We start from the raw sequence: 23,659 nt of genomic DNA, 5'->3' as shown, positions 1-23,659 counted from the left end.
CTGAGAGAAGGGTGGGGTGGCCGTGGGACAGCCCAAGTGGCCTGATGGGGCCAAGATCAAGGAGCAGTGGGGGAAGAGGAAGCAGCCCTTGGGGAGGAAGTGATTCAAGGCCACTTCCACCTTGACAAATCTGCCAAATCTTCCCGATCGGGGCGCTCCCCCCGCCCACTGGCTGAGACCTTGCCAAGTGTCCCGCAGATTCTGTCCCGTCCCCTCCCTCGGGATGGAGTGCAGGCGCCTCACTGAAGTACAGGGGGGCCTTCCTGGGGGCCTCTCCCTCAGGAGCCCCCGCTGTGCCCTCCACGGGGCCGCTGGCTCCAGGGCCAACCTCTGCTTTCCCCTTGCTCAACACAGCTACGGTGTTGAGGTTTCTTGTGCTGGCATCGCGCTGCCAGCTCCGGAAAGCTGGGGGCTGACTTAGCCACGCCGGGACAGCAGGGCTGGCGGTGCCTGCCTTACGTAAGAGGCTTCCCGGGGGTTCGTGCAGTTAGTAATAGCCTGGCTGGAGGTAGCTCGTTTAGGTCTCCTGTGTGGTAGGGGCCGTACCCCACCCGACAGAGGAGCAAGCAGGCTGTGATGAACCCGTCCTGAGTCACGCCACTGGTCAGGAGCAGAGCTGGCGCGGGTGAGGCTGCCACACCTGGCTGGGGGAGCCCCGGGGGTTCTGGAAGACCCAAAGACAGGAGAGAGAGAGTAGGTGCCTGTGGAAGGCGGGGCAGGCGGGAGGAGGTCCAGGCAGCACAGAGGCAGGCCCTGGGGGTGGTGAAAGGGGCCCAGGGGGTCTGCCGCTGAGTGTCCGGAGGGGAACCCCGGGAGGGGCGGGGCCCAGCCCCACAGCCTGCCCAGGGCAGCCCAGGCGGGGCTGTCTCCACTTCTAAAGGTTAGGGCAAGGTTGAGTAAGCAAGTTGAGTAAGACTTGCTTTGCTGTAACAAGGAAACTTGTGGATCCTTACCCAGTAGGCAGGAAGGCGAGGATGGATCTGTGCCAGCCGGGAAGCACAAAACCCTGGCGCTGCAGAAACCCCGGAAACACCAGTGTCCGAAGCAGTGGCCTTCAGATCTGCACATCTTCCAGAATCTGAGAAGACAGCATGGCTGGTCATTCACTTCACCATTCACGTAACCATCAAAGAAGGAGAAAGGCCTCAGAATGAGAAATGGGAAACAATAAAATCAACTTTAATTTGCTGCTTTTCATTGTGAAAGGTCATTACAGTATCAGTTGCAAAATCCAACAAGGAAAGGTACCGCTGGGTGGCTGTGTCCTGGGAACCACGGAGCAACGTCAGCCCCGGGTGTGGTCACGCAGACTGCCCCCAACCGGACCCCAAGTTAAGACCAGTCTGGGGGGGCCCGGGAGGCTTGGAAGGACCCAGCGAACGCTGAGATGAAAGCACCTGGAGGGGCAGGGGTGGGGCAGCGGGGGTGCAGACCGCCGTTCAGGTCAGCCAGCCTGGAGCAGAGGCCATGCTGTGGACTGGAGTGGATTGAGGGTTTGTGGGTCCTGACTAGTCCAGATTCTGAAAAGTGACCTGTGAACCGTTTCCTTGGATAGCGCTCTCCCACGGGGTCCTGGAGCTGCCTTCCAGTGGCACAAGGACCTCACAGAACTCGAAGCACGAGTGGGGGTCGCAGGCCCGACCACCCGACGGCTCCCACCCCTTAGGTGCAGGTCCGGGTGAGGCCAGGGCAGACCTGCAGCTTCACGAAAAGATCTGCAGAGCAGCCGTGCCGCTCCTCTTCTGTTAACAATCCAGGCTCTCATGTGATCCCTGAGAAAGTGGAGGAGAGTGAGGCCCTCGGGGAGCCAGCCAGCGCCAGCATCCGGGTCAGGGCAGTTGGGGCCCACTTGCTCCCATCCTGACAGGCGGAGATGCAGTGGGCTCTCCAAGTGTAGTGAATTTGGAGCTCGCATGCTGTGCTGCAGGTCAGCTAAGGTGCAAACTCGTTGGGGTCAGTGGTCACTTGGCGGCCACCCGTCTGCGGGCCTTGCTGCGGTCAGCGTCCCACGCGCTGCTGAGCTCAGTACTGCCTAGAGGCCACAGGCCCTCGCTTTCAGAGTCCCCCCCCGGGCTGACACTCAGGCAGGAGCTTCCCCTTCGGAGACACTGTTGAACTTCTGTCCTGGGGAGGGGTGGCTAGAAACATCTTATACTTTCTCATCACCGGATGCCCCTGTCGGTACTGACACAGGGGGTCTAAACATTGATACTGGTTACATTTTTCACAAAACCCATGAGGAGTGAGGGTCCAGGCACATTCGTTCTGTATCATTCTAGAATGATGGGGAAGGTTCCCCTCAAAACCGTGTGTACTTTGATTGCACGTACGGAGGGTCTGAGACTCGGGGGCGGGGGATGCAATCAGGTTGGAGGTATTCCTTCAGGCCATTCTTGACAAGTCTGGCTGCTTCTGGCACTGGGTGTGGAGGCCACGTCGTCGTCGGGACCACAGGACAGTGTGGGGAGCCTGGTGTGGGCTGGGGGTCGTGGGCGTGTGAGGGAGGGAGGGATCCTGAGTGTGGCCACCAGTGACCCTTGCAGCCTGTCAGTGGGACGCCCTGCCCTCCCTCGGGAAAGGGGCTGTTAGGAGAACAGCTCTTCACAGATCCTGCGGGTGTCCTCGGGGGCCGTCACCGTGTAGCCCACGGTCCTCGAGTCGGCGAAGATCTCGTGGTCATTCCCGCCCTGCAAAGACATGAAGGAGATGTGGGCGCCTCGCTTCTCCTGGGCGCAGGTGGCCGGGGAGCTGAGGAACTGGTGATTTTACCGGCAGGGAGGCCAGCTTCAGTCACCTGAGCCCCCGGGAGAGGAGAAACCCGAGCACAGGCATTACCGAGAAAGGCTTTATCACCTTCTCTCGAACTGCAATTTAGCTTGGAACGTGTAATTATGCCTATGAAAGAAATCATGACGCTCTTGTGAAGATCTGTCTGAGGCTTATTTTTCTATAAAGCAAGTGCGGCAGGTGATGGCATTCTCCGCCACCGTGTTTTAACGGTGCCCAAGCTGTTGTCACAGGCAGTGTGGCAGGGCTGACAGCCTACCACGGCGCTGCCGTTGGACCTTGCGGTGACACGGACAGGCTGGCCTCCGAGCTGACAGCAGCCGCTGGTGACTACTGAGCACTTGGTGGCATGTGGCCAGGGCCACAGAGGAACGGAGTTTGTTTGATTTTGATTCGTTTACATTCAAATAGTCCCTGGGTTTGGCGTGTGAGCCGGGCGGCCCGGGCGTGGACCCGGCCTGCACCGCGGAGGAGGGGTAACGCTGCACCCCGCCGCAGCCCTGTGGGGGTCACCAGGTCAGCACTCGCCCCTCAGCTCATGGGGCTCCAGGCGTGTGCACACGGCACTTCCCCTGGGCCACTTCCAAGAGTGGAGGGCAAGACTGCTTCTGCCGGGCCGTGTATCTGGGGGGCCCCAGCACATCACGGGGGTCCTGTGGTGGTGGGTCCTCCAGTCCGTGCGGCGCCCCCACCCCGCCCCTGGTCTCGGGTGAATGAAGCAGGCTTCCTGCCATGCCCACACCTGAGCTACAGCAAAGCCCCTGCTTTGCTTCTCAGGCAATTCCCTAGGTTTTCCTTGGAAAACTCAATTAGTTTATAATATGATAAAAATAACTGCAGAGAAAAAAATGGATTTTTCTCGTAAAGATTCTACAGGAAAAATCTGACGTCCCTTTAAAGAACTGATAGACAGGGGCGCCTGGGTGGCTCAGTCGTTAAGCGTCTGCCTTCGGCTCAGGTCATGATCCCGGGGTCCTGGGATCGAGCCCCGCATCGGGCTCCCTTGCTCCGTGAGGAGCCCGCTTCTCCCTCTCCCACTCCCCCTGCTTGTGTTCCCTCTCTCGCTGTGTCTCTGTCAAATAAATAAAATCTTTAAAAAAAAAAAAAAGAACTGATAGACACGGTAATTCCTACTGCCCTCATTTTTGTGAGAATAACCTCTCCCCGAACTTTAGGAGGGGCCGCTGCTGGGGCCCAAAGTGCGCCAGGTGTAGGAGTCAGGTTAGGGGGTCACGAACTTGGAGCCACGTCAGGGAAGGTCCCTTCCCAGCACTGACTGGGGGAGCTGCTGGGGTCCTGCCCTGGCCTCACAGATTTCTGTGCTGTCAAGGGGCTCTGGGGCAGTGCTGAGCCTTACGCCCACCATGTGCTACCTAAGCAAGTAAACGGGAAACCAGTTCATGCAATTCTTAGAATTAAAGTCGGATTCCTCTTGCGAATAGCACGGGAGGTAAAAACCACTGCAGAGAACCTAACAGAAAAAACAGATCCGTGCATTATCCACAAAAACCCAATATCTACCGGAGACACATTCACTCCCTGTCACTCACTCACTCACTCAGGAGGAGTCTGTATTCACACATGAACCCAACCAGCCCGGGGAGTACCTACTACCTGCTGGGCAAACCAAACCAAGGTAGGGGCCACCTTCACAGCTTGAGTCGGGGGTGGGGAGAGGGCAGGAGACGGAGGCGAACAATTCCGTGGGGAAGAGAACCCAGGGTGGCAAGGGAGGCACCTGTGAGCAGAGCAAGTGAGGGGACCAGCCATGTCCGGGAAGGCGGCTCAGCGGCCCGCCAGGCCAGGGAGGTAAGGACTTGGGATCTCACGTGAAGCCACCCAGAGAGCTGCGACCTGGGGACACGATCAGATTCACCTTCTGGAGGACGACGAGCAGAAGCACCGCAGTTAGGAGGCTGCACAGCCAGCCAGGGTAGGAGGGCAAACGCCCTTCCCCAGGAAACGAGTCCGAAGCAGCTGCCCAGCCTGTCCCTCCCGGGAGAGCTGGTTCGTGTGGGTTCAGCTCTCTGGGCTCTGTCTGGGCTCAGCAAAGTCGGCAGGTGCATCTCGGCACCACCACCACCACCACCACCACCCTCAGACTTTAACCTCCTCTCCTGCCAGGGGACCTGGCCTCCCCTGTGGCTCCCTGCGGCCGTACAGGGCTCGCATGCCGAGTCAGAGGGAGGTCGGGAGAAGCAGAAGCGCAAAGCAAGCTAGTGTGAGTGCCCTTCCCTAGAATTAGGCTTCAGAGAACCGAAAATTCCAAACACTGGATTTGCACAGGGACCACGGGTCACACTAGATTAAGACAAAGGGAACAAAGCCGAAGGGATGGATGCCAGATCGTGTTACCTGAGGGCCCAGAGGAGAGGCCTGCAGCTCAGTGCAAACAGCCCATTAATATTTAAATCCCTACAAGGCCCAAGTCTGAGGGTGCAACAAAAAACCAGAAGGCAGTGCTGAGTGGGGTCCAGTCTCCCTGCCACCAGGCTGTGTTGCCACACACGCTGTTGCTGAGCTGATGGGCGGCGTCTGGTGAAGCCTGAAGATCCTGACGGTGGAGCTGAGGAAGGGAACATGGATCAAGTTCCCTGGCCGGTGGGCCCTTCGGGGCAGGCCGCCGGACCTCGAGAGGGTCTCTGCTGTGACCACCCATCTGGGGCTCAGGCAGACCCCCTCCAGCTGGGAGTCCACTCCTGCCGCACATGGACATTCATCTCTTGGCAATGTAACGGGACTGATCAAATTTCTAGGTATCAGGGTACAAAGGCCAAAGGGACAAGGGCTCTGGCCTCAAAGCCCTGGGGCAGCCATGCTCGCTGGGCTGAGGTGACAGTCACTGCGGGAGCTTTACCAGCACTTCCAGGGCCAGTGTCCCCAGCCCGCGGGCCGCTGTGTGGGAAGCCAAACGGATGTGAGTGTGTGCTACGTGACTGGTATGTAGCTGTTTCTCAACGTGTGATCGTTAGCTGGGGATGAGAACTGTCACAACTTTCAGATAGATTTGATAAAAATGTATGCCCTTAGATAACTGTACTGATTTTTCCTAGAAAGAAGTCAACTGTTATGCTTAGAAGAAAAAAAAAAAGCTGGCCCCATGGTCATGATGTTTTAAAAACAATTAGGTGATTCCAATGTACTTCCAGGATGGGATCCAGTGGCTTACAATCTGATGACCAACCAGCTTGGGGTGTGGTGGAAAACGAGCTGGCTTGCTGTCCTGCTGATGCCCCCGGGGTGACCCTCCGGGTCTGTTCCTGGCTCCGGCACATCCCCTCATCCACAAAAACAGGGCTGAGCGCTGTGTGAGGGGCCTGGGCACGGACACGCATCCAGGAAATGCTGATTTACAGATATCAGTGACTGCACCAGGGGCGTCCCCGAGGGCTGGGCACACTCTAGGGGCCTGAAGCTGGGGTCCTCCTGAACAGAAAAGCTAGAGCAGGGGCTGCCCCTTCTTCAGGGCTTATCCAGCCAGCCCTCCCCCGATCTCAGGCACAGATTCTGGAGTCCAGAAGGAAGGCGGGTCAGCAGGGACCCCAACAAACACCTGCATCCATGGTGCCCCCAGCCGGTGTTCTGCTTCCCATCCTCCCACGAGGGAGCCGGCGGCACCCCCTTAGCTGCGTGGAGAACATCTAACCCGGTCCAACCTCCTTCAGCCAGATCTCCGGGAGCAGCGATTTTCCTGGGGGCCCCTCTGGGAGCAAGGGACTCCCCTCTCCGTGCTACCCTAACCCTGCCACTAGTGCCCTAAGACCTGGGTCTCAGATTTCGCACTGAAACACACGAGTAGTAGGGCAGGTCTGCGCACAGGACACATTTCTGTGCCCTCATCGGCCCTCAGGAATCCTGAGAGCGAGCGCAGGAGATGCCAGGCATGGCGAGAACACCCAGGTCATGGCCAAAGGCCAACTCTGTCCAAAGCCTGAGCAGGAACTCAAGGTTCGTCAGATTACACGCATCACCCACCCTGTAGGCCTCCCATCTCTCATACTGGATGAGCTTTTCTTAAACTTCATTAAAAGCTGCAGACTCGGTAGCCGGCTGGTTCCCCTCCTGGGAGAGGCGAGTCCTGCTGCCTTTCCTGAGCCACCCTCCCTCCAGAACCTCCCTTTCCTCCCACCGCTTCAGAGTAACTGCGTGCCCACTGGGCTAACAGGAACCGCGGCTCATGGATGCAGAGACATGTGTGGTCACCATGTGGGCAGCAGGGGCCAGATTTGGGTCTTCTGGGTTTCAAAGCTGCCTCTTCCCACCAGGCCAATAGGGCCCTCTTTGAAGCTTATTTTAAAGACAGATCTTCCCTGGGATGCCTGGGTGGTTCAGTCGTTAAACGTCTGCCTTCGGCTCAGGCCATGATCCGAGGACATCCTGGGATCGAGCCCCGCATCGGGCTCCCTGCTCAGCGGGAGGCCTGCTTCTCCCTCTCCCACTCCCCCTGCTTGTGTTCCCTCTCTCGCTGTGTCTCTGTCAAATAAATAAATAAAATCTTTAAAGACAAAAATACAGACAGATCTTCCTTTTTAACGTTTGTGGAAAACCAAGTTTTGCACGATTTAATAGCAGTTTGGAGGCGATGTGGGAGAATGACGAGAGGCTTTTGGATGCCACCCGGTCTCTGACCCAGCACTGCGCCCCACCCCATAGGGAGCCCGTTGCTGCCCGTCCCATGCTCCCCACCAGGCTGCCCAAGGTCTAAGTGCCCAGCTCAGAATCTGAGACTGAAGTGCTTTAGAAGCTCAAGAATTTAGTTTTCTTAATTTGGTATTTTAAAGCTTTTTCAACAGATAGCACATTCACAGAGTTGAAAATTTAATAAAAGGACAGAGTGCTAAGTGTCTCTCCCATCCTTGTCCCCAGCCCTCAGGAGGTCTGTCATCTGCTTTCTTGGGTGTCCCTTCACATTCCCTTTATGCACTCACAAGCAACGTGAAGAGACATTACTTCCCCCTCTTTAGACAAAAGTAGCGCATGTTACTTCTATTGTTCTGCACCTTACTTGGCTCGCCTGATAAAACATCCCAGAGATCGGTCTGCATCAGCGGTTTGTACAGCCATGGGGCATTCTGCCGTGTTGTGGGGCCGCTGTGTACTTGGTCAGTCCCCTCCTGCAGCAGGGCAGGGTGCCCCCCCAGAGAGATCAATCACCTAAAAGGATCTGCTGAGTCAAAAAGTCAATCAGCTGTCGATGTTCATGACATGTTACAATGTTTTCATGTTCCAACGGCCTTAAAGCCAGGAAGCATTAAACCAGCGGAAGCTGTCTAGCCTGGGAATATGGAAAGGCTGGGGGGGGGGGTGGCGGTGGAGTCACTTGCCTAAGTCTCCCCCCCACCCGAAGCCATGCAAAGCAGGGTGGGGTGCCTCTCTGTTCCCTGGCCATCCCTTTCCCTGCAGCAAACCAAGGCACTCCAGGCTGGGCCCGGAGCCTCGAGGCTGCACTCAGAGCTGGGTTTTAACAGACCCTGGTTAATGTGGCTGATGGGCAGGAATGGAGGGGTGGGGCTTTGAGTACTGACAAGCATTTAGAAAAGCAAGGGCCAAGGTCTAGTTTGTTCACCCTGCTCTCTGGGGGTGTTCCAAGCAGGGAAGGGGGGAGGGGCTCTGTGTAACATCAGATCCCGCCAGATGGACGTGGCTGCTAGGGATGAGGAGGCTGCCAGGCAGGCCTCTAAGCCTGTGGTGCCTGGAAGGGAAATGGCTTTTTTTTTTTTTTTTTAATTAAGTAGGCTCCACGCCCAACATGGAGCACAACATGGGGCTCGAACTCATGACCCTGAGATCAAGACCAGAGTTGAGATCAAGAGTCAGACGCTTAACCGAGTGGGCCACCCGGGCACGCCTGGGAAATGGCTTTTTACTGACAGTTCTTAGCTCAAGTGCTGTTTCCCTGGAAACCAGTAAGAATATTTGCCTTGGTGCAAAGAAAGAAAACAGCTTTCAAAATCTATCACTGAATACGAGAAGTTTAAAGCTAGTGTTTAGAAGGCTCTGTGCCTGTTTAAAGGTTTAGACGACTGGACCATCACTTCCCATTTCCAGGAAACCACTGACTGACAGCATCAGAGAGGACAGAGAACTGTCACCACGGTGTCAACAACCACAGTCCCAGGGCCTCTACTAGGGAAACGGGTCATACAGCCCCTGAAAACCTCGTTTTCGAAGAATATTCACTAACAAGGGGAAATAAAATTCGTACTGAGAACAAAGCAGAAAATCAAATAATGAGCATGCAGGGTCCACTTTGGGGGTTGCATACACCCACACAGAAAAGGCTGGGAGGTGTGACCACGTGACTTATTAAACTTTCTCCAATGCTCTACAATGAACGTTATGTTCATTAAGAATCAGGAAAAACACCTCTGTAACTAGTAACCACTTTTAAAAAAGTAGGTAGAACTAAAAACCAAACAAACAGAATCAATGTGTGGTCCTGTAGCAGCTAAACAGCACAGAAAATGCTCTAATTCCCAGATGGAGAATTCCCCAAAGCAGGCATTCTCTGCTTATCTCAAGAACCGCATTCCATTCTGCAAAGTCCCAGCTGAGGCTTCTGACGGCTATGTGCACACAGCAAGAGCGTCATCACTAAGAACCTGGCTTCGCCTGTCTCAACAGCTCTCTTCCCGGCCCCAGGGCTGGCACGGGGCTGGAAGGGCTGCAGAGGCACCTGGCCATCCCTGAGATCCCACGTGTGAGTGCATGAGCTTCCTTTCTCAAGAGACATCCAAGGCTGACAGATGCTTGTTTCAAAGCCTGCATTCAAAGCATTTCGGCAGCCGAAGAATTTCACCAAATGGACACGGTTGTAAACCACTTCTCTCCGTCACTAAGAACGAGGCTAAAGGCTACACCTCCTGAAAAGCAGCACCATGTGGTCTGGGAACTAGAAGAGAATGTTCCTCACCACAATGGAGGGATGGTTTGTTGGACTGGAAAACCTATGTGCTTAAAGACAAGGTAGTCTGTTCTGGTGCCACCAGCTCTGGTGTGAGCTGTGTGACCCTGGACAAGTCACTTACCCTTTCTGAGTCCCGTTTGTTTTTGTTTTTTTTAAGATTTATTAATTTATTTAAGAGAGAGAAAGAACGCAAGCACAGGGAAGGGCAGAGGAAGAAGGGAGACAAGCAGACTGCCCATTGTGGGGCTTGACCCCAGGACCCCGAGATCATGCCCTGAGCTGAAATCAAGAGTCAGATGCTTAACTGATTGAGCCACCCAGGTGCCCAAGTCCTGGTTTCATCATTTAGACAGACGGACACGAGGCTTTACTGATCAGAAGTCCCTTTCATGCTAGGAGACCATATGCAGAGACCTTGCTGAAAGACAGGTAGGTCCACCCCAGAAACCTCAGCAGAGCGGCAAGTACTCTGCAGTGGACCAGAGACCAGAGGGATAAGAAAACTCTGAATGTGCAGCATCCAGGACACACCTGCTAGGTGCAGGATGGCCACAAAACCCAAACCAGGACCTCTGATGGCAAGGTATCCCATTACTGGGCAGTGTGTAAAGGGAAGCAGAGAGGCCCACAGGGCAACAGGAATTTAAAGGAGGGGCCCGGAGACAGGCCCAGGGCTGGGCACTGGGTGGCTGGTGCCAAACCTCCTCTCGGGGCCCACATGTCCCAAGGAGAGAGCCCCGTCCTGCTGCCACAGTTGCTCTGGGGAAATCCCTCTCTGCAGTCCTCCTAAGGGTGCTGGCCTGACACAGCTCTGCTCTCAGCCCTGATTTAGAATCAGTCTGGGACCTGGGACTTCCGATGGGGACAGCTCCCCAAACCGTCTGTGTGTGATGTCCACTGCTAAACAGTCCCTGGCACGGTCTCTTGAATTTCAGACTTGTGAGATTTCCTGTCTTCCTACCATTTAGGACGCCTCGTGCCCAACTCATAACGAACGCCCCTGGGGGAAAAACACAGTGGAAAAATGACATAAAACTGGCCAGGAGCTTGGAAGAGCACAAAGGATCGGACAGCAGCACTGGGGCAGATGTTCTGGAAGGCCGCGAAGCGAGCCTCCAAAGAGCTCCATTTCTGCCTCCACTGAGGCGTCTGGTGTGCGAGCGCAAAGGAAGGGAGGCTGAATTGCAGAATCCCCCACTCAGTGTGAGCTGGGCCAGTGCGTACCACGTGGGGGAGGGGAAAAGGCCCATTGTCTGTGTCCCCTCTTCCAGCCCAAACTGAACAGTCCAACTCCAAAAAAATGCTCCCATACTTACTGGCATGGTTTTGTCCCCGAAGAAATAGATGGTCTTATAGCCGTCATTTTCCACATGTCTCAGGCAATACCTCTTGTCCCAGCCATCAGGAAAGACATCAATGCTGATCTGGCCTCCTGCCAAGACGGGGGAAGACACACAAGCTAAAGGTGGAGAGGAGGTGAAGGGCACTTTGCTGAAAAGAACGTGTGGCCTACTCGTCAGCAAGTGGAGGGCCAAGGTCTTTGATTTTTAACATCCTTGTTCGCTACTTATGCTACTTTAGGGACTGGTTCTAGAAATTAGTAAGGCATTGCTTTTTTCCAGCATTATTTCACCTAAAATCGAAAAGCGAGACAGACCACCAGCTCAGAACAAGGAATGCATTTGTGTTCAAGTGCTGCGCCAAGCGCATGGGTCTAAATGAAGCACGCTGGTGGAAAAGCTGATAACAGCTTCATTCAGCTGGGCCGCCCTGAGCTTTAACACGCTCTGGCTCTCAGGGGACTAGGCCTAGAAGCAGGCTGCATACAGCTCATCTTGCAGGGAAAAGGAAAAGCACGTGGTAGGTGATTTGCAGGCAGCTTTCAGGAGCAATGAAACCCTTTGAAAGCTCTGTCAGAGAGATGTTCACCTCGCAGTTCAAGAACACTTGAACATCTACCCGTTTGTCTATCAGACATAATCCCTTTGCGATTCCGGTTTGCCTACAACTGTACACTTAGTGGAGGTGGTAAAACAAGAGGGCTTTACATAATGACTCATCAGCGTTCGCTTCAGGTGTCTGACAAGTATATTCTACCAAAAACCAAGGCCAAGACGCCAGTGCCGCGGGAGGAAGTCCACTGGACACCGGAACCGTTTGCACGCCAGGCCGCCATTGTAGATACAACCTCTGTTGGCTCAGACCAAGTCCCCTTTCCTTCCAGGGCCTCAGTTTCTTGATTTGCAAAACCAACCCAACTGACTGCTAAGGATCCCTGCTGCTCACCCAGGATGAGATTCCAGAATCTATTGGGCCGAGTGCTATTTTGGGCCAGGAGGAGAGGTGTGGGGAGGAATCCTGCTGGGAGAGACTTTAGAACCAAACCTGGCAGCTGGGGTGAGTCTCCATGAGGGCTGACCACACAGGAGTGCGTGCCCCTCTACCCCTCTTGCCCACCTTCACACCAGGCACAGTCCCACTTCAAGAGCTCACCAGCCCCCGGCAAACCCCCTGGCAAGTGGTTACCAAAGCCTGAAGGAAACCCGCCTGAATGCACGGTACCTATGGAGAATGTGACGCCTTTTCCTGCAAACTCTTTCTGCAGTTCTGCTACGAACTTCTGTCTGATATTTTCTTTCTGAGAAGAGCAAGAAGATACCGATTATCTAGCACATGGCAGTTCAGAAAACACCCTTCAGCGGCCGGCCACCAGGCTGCACATCTTATCTTATCCCCATAGACCCAGGCTGTGTTCGAGGGGCTCACTTTATCGAGTTCGTGAAACTCAACGCGTTCTTCTTGGCTGCAGCTTCTCCCAATCGGGGACACGTTCAACATCGCATTTCGGAACTCAATGAAAGTACCCCTGGAGAGGAAAGGGGACGGGCCCCAGAGAGACATCATTTATGTGGGCGACGTTACAGATGGGTAAATGGGCTCAAGTTTCCAGAAGGCAGGGGCTGGTGTGATCAACATTTCACAAGGCTGGGCTCAGCCACACGGCAGCCGCGGCCCACATGAGGCTAATCTGAACTGAGAGTAGATTTTCAAAGATGTAGCATGAAAAAGGAATGTCATCCTCATTCGAAATGTTTTACGTTGACTATGTGTTAAAATGACTGTGTTTTGACTACAATGAGTTAAATAAAAACACGATTAAAATTAATTTCGGGTGTTCCTTTTTCTAACGCAGCTACAGAAAACCTAAAATTGCACGTGGCCCATATTATTTGTGTTGGACAGTGACTTTTATCATTAATAAAGAACAATGAGGGGCGCCTGGGGGGCTCAGTCGGTTGAGCATCTGCCTTTGGCTCAGGTCATGATCCCAGGGTCCTGGGATCGAGTCCCGTGTTGGGCTCCCTGCTCAGCTGGGGAGTCTGCTTCTCCTCCCTCTGCCTGCCTCTCTGCCTACTTGTGTTCTCTCTCTGTGTGTGTCAAATAAAAAAAAAAAAAGAGCTATGGAAATGATTACCATCTCTCAAGTTCCCTGAGGAGTCTGAAAATTCATGCACCTGACCCCTTTGCTAGTGACCTCTTGAACCCACCGATCTGACCACACAAAGCTACGGGGAAAGGCTCAGAGGGCTGCTTGGCGAGCCTCCTCCCTCATTACCGAGGAAACACCGCGTGGCCAGCCGCCACCGCTACTAAATGGTTGATCTGATCACAGAAAATGAGAACAGCTCAACACTTTACTTATTTTGAATAAAGATGTTTTTTAAAAAAAAAAACAACCATTTCCCCCCCACCGTGTTTCCAGTTTGAATCTCAAAATAGTTTCTTAAAAGCTCAAATAACTGTGAGCTATTTATCCTTACAATGCAATTTAAGTGTTTTGTGACTGTGTGCTCAGAAGTATCTTCTAGTTCTAAACGCATCTCATAGGCGTCAGCCTATGAGCCTCTCAAACCTCCTCCCTGGGCCCTTTCAGTCTTCCGACACAGCCCTGATCTTGAGCCACCAGCCACCTGTAAATCCCAGGGACCCCGGCCCAGTGCTGAGCTGAGGGCCTGCTTCAAGGCCAGCGCGGCCTCCTGCGAGGCTGTGTGACTTTGGGTACCTCTTGGAGCCTCACAAAGGGACTGATGCAGTCATGTGGTTACCTCTAAAGGGTCCTGAGAAAACCAAATGTCGCAGTTTTTGTTAACTAGGAAGCAATGAATACTCGTTAGGTAAAGTAAAAGCAAAATTTCAACCGCTGGATCCTTTCCCTGGCTGTGCTCCACTTGCACAGAAGCAAATGATACAACACAGGTGCATCTAAGAATTTTTTTCAAGAATCCCCCACCTGGGATGTCCTGGAGCTCGTATGGACTGGCCCTGTCCCCTATACCTTCTACAGGAACCCTGGTGACCCTTCCCAGGGGTGACCCTAGGACTGTGGTGCTAAACTGTCAGAAGAGAGCTTGATGATTTCTCCCCAACTCAAGGACATAGTATTACTCTCATTCCCAAGGGAGGGAGGCTGATGCATTTTAGAAAGGCTTCTGTTCTCAAAAACTAGGATTAAGGGAGTTTATCAAGTGTTCAATTCCTCCCTGAGGATCTGGACTCATCTGAAGCCTTCCTGCGCCCGTGTGACCTGCGTGTGGGGCGCAGTGAGACTGACGAGAGGTGTGGGCAAATGCTGATCCAGGTGGGTCTCAGCTCTGCTGCCTGAATTCAGGGAGGATCTTGGGCGAATTTGAAATGACAGGTCTTCAGAGACCACAGAATCCAGAAGTGATGGTATTTTACAATGTGAAATCCGACTTTCAAATGATTAATTTGATTAATGCAGATTTTATGTCACACCATGGGCCGAGCGAGCAAGGCTGTGCATGGAGTGTGGCCTGGGCCTCCGGGGTGACTCCCGGGTCTGGGGCTGATGCTGTTCTCACAATGAGGTTTTAGAGGCCTTTCCCCGGACCCACAGCCTCGGCAAGCGTCTAGTTTCCGATTCCCATTATGTAGCAAAACCATCATTTATGGATTCATTCTTCCACTAGAAGGTTTCCAGCAATGTCTCACTAACTAAGCACGGAGCTTGGGACTGGAATCAGCACCAACCCAGCCAATGCCACTCCTCCCCATGCTAGCGCACGCAGCCTCTTTGCTAAAAGCAAACCCACCTCTTCTTCGGGAGTTTAATTTTTGCAATGTAGCTCAGACAGTAGTTGATTATATCTTGGATTAGGGCCTCACCCAGGTGACCTTGAATACTCTAGATAAAGAAAATACTGGGGTTACTTGATTTAGGGGGATGCATTTTCCCAAAATAACTTTACAGCAAACCCGGGGCTTCAGCCACTATTGGCGAGGGTCACTGGGCTGATGTGGTGGCCAGGGTGACACGCCCCACTACCTTCTTTCCTTCTTTCCCTGCTTGCAAACATAAGGCAAACCACAAAGGGCTTTAGTTAAAGCATTTCCTGCTCCATGACTCAAGACTTTTGTACTCATTATCTTTCGAATGCTTCATGGAAGACCCAAAGAGTTTATTACCGCTGCTTTTATTCATTTAAGATATCTAGAGACGCTGACAAAAAGTGTATTCGTTCCCCTTAGACTTTTTCTTATGTCTGAGTGCAATGATCTCATTATTAGTAAGAGCTACACAGTACCTCTTAAAAATGCTTGTAGCGAGGCAGTTTATCCTAGCCCCTGCTCGCATGATAGAAATATCACATTATGTATCCTTAAAAAACAACGATAAAAATTTAGTTCACAATTTGGAATATGTGATAGTCACATGGTTCAACATTCAAGACGTAGAAAAGAATGTGGGGTGGGGATTCATTCCTCCTGCTCACCTCCCAGATACACCTCTCCAGAAGCATCCAATGTCAAGTATCTTTTTAGAAACCATTTTAATAGCCGTATATGGTCACCTGGATACTCAAGAACCTACCTGTTTACACAAGAGTTTCCCATCTTTGTATGCAACCAGGCCATTTTCGGGAAACACATAATCATATTTTTCAACCACTGCAACCGAAACAAAAGAAAGGAACTGAACCTGGAGTTTCTATTTCTCGATTAAATGTATCGCCGCCAATAAAACTAACTCCAGTAAGGACTGTGAAAGGGTATGTCGTCTTAACAGGTTCAATAGGTGGGGAAAAAGCTCCTTAAAAAAAAAAAAATTCTTTTTTTAAAAAAGACTTTGCGGGGGCGCCTGAGTGGCTCAGTCGTTAAGCGTCTGCCTTCGGCTCAAGTCATGATCCCAGGGTCCTGGGATCGAGCCCCGCATCAGGCTCCCTGCTCCGCGGGAGGCCTGCTTCTCCCTTCCCCACTCCCCCTGCTTGTGTTTCTTCTCTCGCCGTGTCTCTCTCTGTCAAATAAATAAAACCTATTAAAAAAAAAAACAAAAACACTCTCTAATTACAAATGTACAAGACGGTGGTCAGGCTGGAGATGGGAGACTTGCTGGTGGGCCCTCTCACGTCTCTGACTTCAGCCCCCTCTACCTGGAGAGGAAGACGGGAGCCAAGGATGGCCCCCAAGCCTCCCTGTGGACCTGCATCCCCAGGGCGGTGATGAAAATGTGCAGATTCCCAGGCTCTGCTCTCAGGCTTTCTGAATCAGAACATGCAGGGCCAGCCTAAAAATCATAATTAAAAAAACCCAATTTTTTAAAAAAGGTCTTTAGATGATTCTTACATGCAGCCAGATTGGGAGACCACTCACATAAATCCAACTGGGTTCTCAAACTTTAGTTGCTTGTTAAAATGCAGACTCCCAAGTGCCCTGTGTTTTGGGGGGGGCCCTCACATCTGTATTTTCACAGGCTTTCCAGGTGATTCTGATATAGCTGGGTCTTCAACTTTCTTCTAGCTTGTGAATGTGTTGAGTCTGTTGTTTTGACTCACACCCTGAAATCTACAGGCAGTGCCCTACCCTGACATAAAACCTCTCTGAGCCTGTGGTTAAAAATATGGCCAGAGGCAGAAAGGGCCATCAGGGCCGGGTAACAGGATTTCCGGGGCTTGACGTGTGCCATTATGTTGTTTCTAGTGTTTCTAAGTAGAGTATCTATGGGGAAAATTAAGTGTAAGCAGAACAGAGAGCTTTAAAGAGAATGCATAGATATGCTCAGAGTAACTAATCCAATACATACAGCTTATGCTGATTTGGACTGTAAGATATTACAGCTAAAACACTGGTTATCTACTGGGGGTGATACTGCCTCCCAGAGGATATTTGGCAACATCTGGAGACAGTTTTGGTTGTCACACTGGGCATGGAGGTACTCCTGGCATCCCATGGGTGGAGGCCCCAGGGGTGCTGCTGAACATCCTACAGTGTGTACAGCACAGCCCCCCACAACAGAGAACGAGCCGGTCCAAAATGTCTACAGTGTCCAGAAGAACGATCAACTCATCCATCTCTCCACCCTCTAGTTCTTATAGGCCAGGCACCCTGGAGGCCCTGGGGCTAGAAGATGAGGAATCCATAGTCGTAGTGTTCAAGAAAAACGGACGGATAACCAGTTTCCAGCGAGCAGAGAGTGCTCTGCCGGCAGGGCTGTGCATCATAATCTCCCGGGAGGTGGGGGGCTGCTAAAACACAATTCAAAGGCCCCAGAGACCTCAGCATCTCCAGTGAAGGGGCCAGTAAGAACCCCTGGCTTCCTGGAATCCTGCACTGGAGATCCTGGTTTAATAGATAGGGGAGGAGCCTGGGTGACTCATGATTAGGGAACTTTGGGAAACCCTGTGTGAGGGCAACGGGAGAGGGGCCCCTAGACCCAGAGGATACCTCAACACCTGGGTGAGAAGGACAGTCAGGAGATGGGGCCTGAGTTGAGATAGGAGAGTGGACGGGGACAACGTGAAGCATTCCAGGCAGTGACACACACATTCAAACATCCGGGCGACCCCACCCATGTATCTGAGTCCCGAGTGGTCCACCACCAACTCCAGAAATGTATTTATAGCATTAAGAACAGAGGAAAGAGAAAGCAGAGAGAATGTTTGTCCAAACAAGGCAGCAGGAAGCCTGCCACACGGGGAGGAGAGCTCGGGCCTGCCTAAGATACTTAATGGCTACAGGTCCTGACGTCCTCATAGGAAGCTGTCATTAACCAAACGTGAACAACAAGTAGCGTTTACTTACCATCCTTTCCCAGCTGCTCCTGCACTTTCTCAAAGTCCGACCCGCCTACTACTCCAATTTTGATCTTCTGCCTCAAGTTTTGTAGAAAGCCATCCATTTCTTTGGTAATTTTCTACATTTCAAAAAGGAAAATAAAAAGTCATGAGCCGTAAAGTAACCAGAGACTAAAACTCTTAAGAGAGACACAACCCTTACTTTTATATATGCCAATTCAGGCCCTAGGTCTGTAGTAAGTCCAAATATTTTAGTTGTGATTTGGGGACATCAACTTTTTACTAGAGAAAAATGAAAAATTTTACTTTTTACCTAGCTTAAAAGACACAAGCAATATATTAACAGCTGCTGTGTGCTGTTCTAGCTATTCCTGCGTTCATATACTTGTCTATATGCGCACAAATCGGTCTGATTTTTTTTTTTTTAGATTGTATTTATTTGACAGAGAGAGACACAGCGAGAGAGGAACACAAGCAGGGGGAGTGGGAGAGGGAGAAGCAGGCTTCCCGCTGAGCAGGGAGCCCGATGTGGGGCTCGATCCCAGGACCCTGAGGTCATGACCTGAGCCGAAGGCAGACGCTTAACGACTGAGCCCCCCAGGTGCCCTGAAACACAAGGACTCATTCTGTCTTGTGCAGTGACTTGTGTTTTGAGCAGTGAGTTGCGGTGACCATTCTAGGCTGATACACATAGATCTAGAGCATTCCTTTCAAATGCTATACTGTACTCCACTTACAAATATAAGTTGCTGATTTTATTTTATTTTTTAAAGATTTTATTTATTTAATTGACAGAGAGAGACACAGCGAGAGAGGAACACAAGCAGGGGGAGCAGGAGAGGGAGAAGCAGGCTTCCCGCCGAGCAGGGAGCCCGATGCGGGGCTCGATCCCAGGACCCTGGGATCATGACCCAAGCTAAAGGCAGACGCTTAACGACTGAGCCACCGAGGCGCCCCAAGTTGCTGATTTTAAAACAAAATAACACGATAAGATTAAAGAGGATGTTCAGAATTGTTTTTTATAATTATACAAAACCAAAAATAAAGTACAGAAGATCACTAGATTTTTTTAGTCTCTCCTAAAAGAAAAGCTCAGTGGTATATCTACCTATCAACAGTGGTCTCAATGTATAATTTTATGCTAAAGTCCAAACTGTGCACTATTTCAAAAGAAATTATGAACATGAAAAAATATTCCTATATTAAGACAAATCACAATTCATTTTTTTAAGTTGTTACTTTTACCAATCTGAATTGTATATTCACATGAGGTATCTTTAATTTTTTTTTTTTTTTTTTTTTTTTAAGAGAGAGACTCTTAAGCAGGCTCCATGCCCAGCAGAGAGCCTAATGCAGGGCTCGATCTCACAACCCTGAGATCATGACCTGAGCTGAAATCAAGAGTAGGATGCTTAACTGACTGAGCCACCCAGGCACCCCTAATTTATTATTTCTTAAGTAAACTCTACCCCGAATGTGGGGCTTGAACTCATGACCTGGAGATCAAGAGGTGCTTGCTCCACTGACTGAACCAGCCAGGCGGGCCTCACAAAGGCTATCTTTAGAAATGAAGTTAGCAGAAATTAAAAACAAAAACAAACTTCAATACAAAAACGTCTAGAGTTCAATTCTTCTTTTTCTTTTTTTTAAAACATTTAAAAAATATTTTATTTATTTGAGAGAGCGAGAATGAGAGAGAGAGAGCGAGCACATGAGAGGGGGTAGGGTCAGAGGGAGAAGCAGACCCCCCGCCGAGCAGGGAACCCAATGCGGGACTCGAGCCAGGGACTCCAGGATCATGACCTGAGCTGAAGGCAGTGGCTCAACCAACTGAGCCACCCAGGCGCCCTCTTCTCTTTTTCTTAAAGAAACCATTTTAGAGTAATATACACATAGGATTAATAAAATTGTACAGAGGGGCTTATAACAACACAATCTTTTCTACACCTTCCAGTGGAATCTTGACCTAGCAGACAAAATCTAGAAGTGCACCAGTGGCCTCTATGAATCATAGCCTTGTGAAAATGGGTCCTGGAGCCCTCCAAGTGTCAGAATGATGTCAGAATGGCAGGAAGTGGGGAAGACTCCTGACGTCAGAATGGAAAGAAGTGGGCAAGATTCCCTGGATTGCAAAATATTAAAAATGCAATACTTCCATCTTCAAGCAGAACCCAAAGCTGCAATTTATTTTATCTTAACCCCTGTGCACACTGATGAGCTCTGTGGTACTCAGGTGTGGCCACTCTGTGGCCATCAGGTGTGTCTGCAATGTGTGTGCGTTAGAAGGCACCTTCTCACTTCCAAGTGGCAGCAAATATATTTTGACAGGAAATAAGACCCAGCTGCTTGTGAGCACAACAGAGCATCTAAACTACCCACTGCGGAAGAGATCTTTGGAGCAAAATAATCACAAAGTTGTTGTGATGTTCCCAAATAACTTTTGTGTTACTAATCACAAGGAATTCTTTATAAATCATCCTAGACAAAATAAAACACAGAGAAAGACCCGAAAGCTTGAAACCGAGGTCAAAGCATGTTAAAAATTCACCTTCTGTAAAAACCAACTATGAAAGACTTTTTTGGGGACAACAGAGGAAAACTGATGGGAGTAAAGAAGAGTCAGCAGAATAGGGTGCGTGGGTCGGCAACGACCCACCGTCGGGTTCTGTGAAGTATGATTGCAACACAGCCATATCCATTCATTTGCGTAGTGTCTGCAGCCACAAGGACACAGCCGAGTAGTTGTGACAGAGACCACATGGCCGGCACAGTCTCAACCCTTTACTATCTGGCCTTTTACAGAAAAACATTTGCCAACTGCTAGACTGGGGCATTAAATAATAGGAGGGAACTGGTGACAATTTTCGTTGGTGATGGTGATGATGGCACTATGGTCACCACAGATGTCCTCAAGAGATCCAGGCTCAAATATTTTGGGGTGAAGTACCATGATGACTGCAGCTTAGGACATGGTACGGCGAAGAATAAACAAGAACGTTAATGTCTAAAATTAAAAGGAAATTCAAACATACAGAATCACTGAGAAACTAGTATACAGAACAGCGGCATCCCCACCACTTAAATTCAACGACGACTGACATTAACTTGAATTTAAGTGGTAGGGATGCCACTGTTGTGTATACTAGTTTCTCAGTGATTCTGTATGTTTGCATTTCCTTTAATTTTATTTTTTTAAGATTTAAAAGTATTATCTACACCTAATGTGCAGCTCAAACTTACAGCCCTGAGATCAAGAGTCATATGCACCTTTGACTGAGCCAGGCAGGTGCCCCTGTATGTTTGAATTTTTTTATGACATAAAGCTGGAAAACAATTCACTCAGGTTTAAAGTCATATTGCGAAGCTCTGGACTCCATTCTAATTAGATTTTATCTGTTTATGTCATATTGTGTTTCAGCAACTGTAAGATAACCCATTCTTCTGCTTCTGGACTGTAATATGCTTATCAGTGTTTGAGAATGCATGTATTGAGGGAGGGAAGGTATTATGCTATAATGAATAAATCTCTTGCTAAAATATTTTTAGTTTTTACCTGGAACACCCGGTACACAGAAACAACTTTCTTTTGTTAGACTTCTTTTTTTTCAGTGTTAAAATTATTAGTTTGCTGCAAAGACTATCATGTTTCAAATGTGTTATGGGAATACATTGTGGGTTTCTTTGCTATTTCTTTTTTTTTAAGATTTTATTTATTTATTTGAGAGAGAGAGAATGAGAGACAGAGAGCACGAGAGGGAAGAGGGTCAGAGGGAGAAGCAGACTCCCCGCCGAGCAGGGAGCCCGATGTGGGACTCGATCCCGGGACTCCAGGATCATGACCTGAGCCGAAGGCAGTGGCTTAACCAACTGGGCCACCCAGGCGCCCCTTCTTTGCTATTTCATACTTCACGCTCATCTGCCGATTCTTTCTGGAAGGCAGAAGCACCTTCCGGAATGGCATAACCAGCAGCCAGAACAGCCCCCCTCTTAGAGCGGTGGGAGAAAATGGCAAACTTAGCAAATAACAACACCCAGCAGCCCGAGACTTGTACCAGATTTGCTGTGAGAAATCAAGGTCATGGTTTCACGGACTCTCGGTTTCCTTATGTTTAAATGGGTAACAGAAATTATCCTGCACAGGATGAAAGAAGGAGAAAGGTTGAGAAGGTCCAATGATATCATGGAAAAAGGTCTGGAATGTGAACCATCACAGCCCATGGGCCAAATTGAGCAGCTGGTTGTTTTGTAATAAATAAAAAAGTTATTGGGGGGTGCCTGGGTGGCTCAGTCATTAAGGCTCAGTCATGACCCTGCCTTTGGCTTGGGTCATGATCCCAGGGTCCTAGGATGGAGCCCCGCATCGGGCTCCCTGCTCAGCGGGAAGCCTGCTTCTCCCTCTCCCACTCCCCCTGCTTGTGTTCCTTCTCTTGCTGTGTATCTGTCAAATAAATAAATAAAATATTAAAAAAAAAACAACGTTTTATGGGAACACAGCCACACTGTGTCTACATAAGGTCCATGTCTGCTTTTGCATTAAAGTTGAGTAGTTACTACAGACCGTGTGGTTGGCAAAGACAAAAATTTTTGCTACCTGGCTCTTTACAAACAATTAGTTGCTGACTTTGGCTCTAGATGGCCAAGAGATTCTCTAACAGTCCAGAAGTGTGTGTTGGGTCACTGAATCTGAGTCAGAAAGGGCCTCTGAAGAACTTGCAGTTGAGTTTCATCACTAGATACACTGAATCTGTGGCTCAGAAAGGCAAAATGATGTTATCTGGTCACACACATTTAACGTGGACATCTGGAGCACACCACTGCCACCCTCCGGCCAAAATTAAGAAGGTAGGGATAGAAAGTGAAGTTAGTGAGGTCACTTGGGCCCAGTCTCAAGTTTGAATGGCTGTTGTTCAGTGACCAGTCCATGCAAGGAGGTCAGCATGAGCTTCATCACAAATGCTGATCTTAACTGAAACCTATGTCCATGCCTGGAGCAGCAAAATCTAGAAGTGGGAAGTAAGCTTCCTAGAGTTCAAAGGGGCTCTCAGCAGGCAGTGTGAAAAAATCTAGGTCTCCTTGCTCACTCCTGCTGGAGAAGGGGCCTGAGATAGCGGGTGGTGGCAGCAGCTAATATTTATTGACTATTACTGAACACAGCCTACCGTACTTTTATGAATTTATTCGATTTCATTCGACCCTCACAAACACCATATGGAACTGGGAAGGTCCCCATTTAAAGCCGTGGATGCTGAGACTCAGAGGTTAAGTGACTTGCTCAAGGTCAGACAGCTGTCAAGAGGATACAGCTGACACTCTATTAGGTCTGTTTGACCTGGAAACCTATGTTTTTCATATTAGGCTACAAGGTACAGCTCACAAGTGACAGGACTGAGGAGGGCACATAGTTGGCAAGGGGGCTGAGCTGGGGTTCAAATCCAGGGCATGCGGTGAGAGTCCAGAACTGCGTTTTCCAACCCCATACAAGTTTTTCGCTTTCAAGGGTTTTTCGGCTCCGTCCCATGTCTCCGAGCACCCTGAGGGTCCGCACCCGTTGCCGCCAGCCCGCCGGGCGCCGCCTACCTGTCGCGGGGCCGTCAGGGTCCCGTCCACGTCGAAGAGGCACAGTGCTCGGCCGGACGCCGCCATGTCGCCGTTTTCCATCCACTCTGGATGGGACTTGTTGGCAACCAGGAATTCGGCCCAGAACTTCCGGGTTCGGCCCCCCGTGCCGCAGGGCACGCTGGGAGGAGGAGGAGGATCCACTCCCACGGTACCTGGGACTTGCGTCAGATATTCTTTCGGAACCACAAATCCCAGAATGCAATGCGCCAAACACGGCGTCCTATTACTGCCGAGCAGGCGCCGTTAGAGGTTC

The 23,659-nt window shown here is 50.7% G+C and overlaps 1 protein-coding gene across 1 annotated transcript; it reads right to left on the bottom strand.

Annotated features, from left to right (window-relative positions):
• Nucleotides 1–1,158: 1,158 nt before the first annotated feature.
• PMM2 (phosphomannomutase 2) lies at nucleotides 1,159–23,521 on the bottom strand. The gene is made up of 8 exons (XM_027611205.2): nucleotides 23,365–23,521; nucleotides 17,795–17,906; nucleotides 15,588–15,664; nucleotides 14,809–14,900; nucleotides 12,461–12,560; nucleotides 12,257–12,332; nucleotides 11,011–11,126; nucleotides 1,159–2,687 (listed from the first exon to the last, which is right to left on the bottom strand). The coding sequence occupies exons 1-8, from the start codon at nucleotides 23,443–23,445 to the stop codon at nucleotides 2,586–2,588; spliced, it is 756 nt and encodes a 251-aa protein (XP_027467006.1). The 5' UTR covers nucleotides 23,446–23,521; the 3' UTR covers nucleotides 1,159–2,585.
• Nucleotides 23,522–23,659: the final 138 nt, after the last annotated feature.

The sequence above is a fragment of the Zalophus californianus genome, chromosome 10 (assembly GCF_009762305.2).
Source record: "Zalophus californianus isolate mZalCal1 chromosome 10, mZalCal1.pri.v2, whole genome shotgun sequence".
NCBI classification, from domain to species: Eukaryota; Metazoa; Chordata; class Mammalia; order Carnivora; family Otariidae; genus Zalophus; species Zalophus californianus.
Note: the sequence above shows the minus strand (reverse complement) of the source record. Positions and strands in the feature narration are given on the sequence as shown.

What these genes read in the sequence shown, in the direction of transcription:
- PMM2 (XM_027611205.2), bottom strand. Translation starts at nt 23,445, where the DNA reads ATGGAAAACGGCGACATGGCGGCGTCCGGCCGAGCACTGTGCCTCTTC. An exon ending in AGTTTCACGAACTCGATAAA is followed by an intron (nt 12,333 to 12,460) that starts GTGAGCCCCTCG and finishes TGCTCTTCTCAG; the next exon opens with AAAGAAAATATCAGACAGAA. An exon ending in AGGCGTCACATTCTCCATAG is followed by an intron (nt 11,127 to 12,256) that starts GTACCGTGCATT and finishes CCGTCTTGGCAG; the next exon opens with GAGGCCAGATCAGCATTGAT.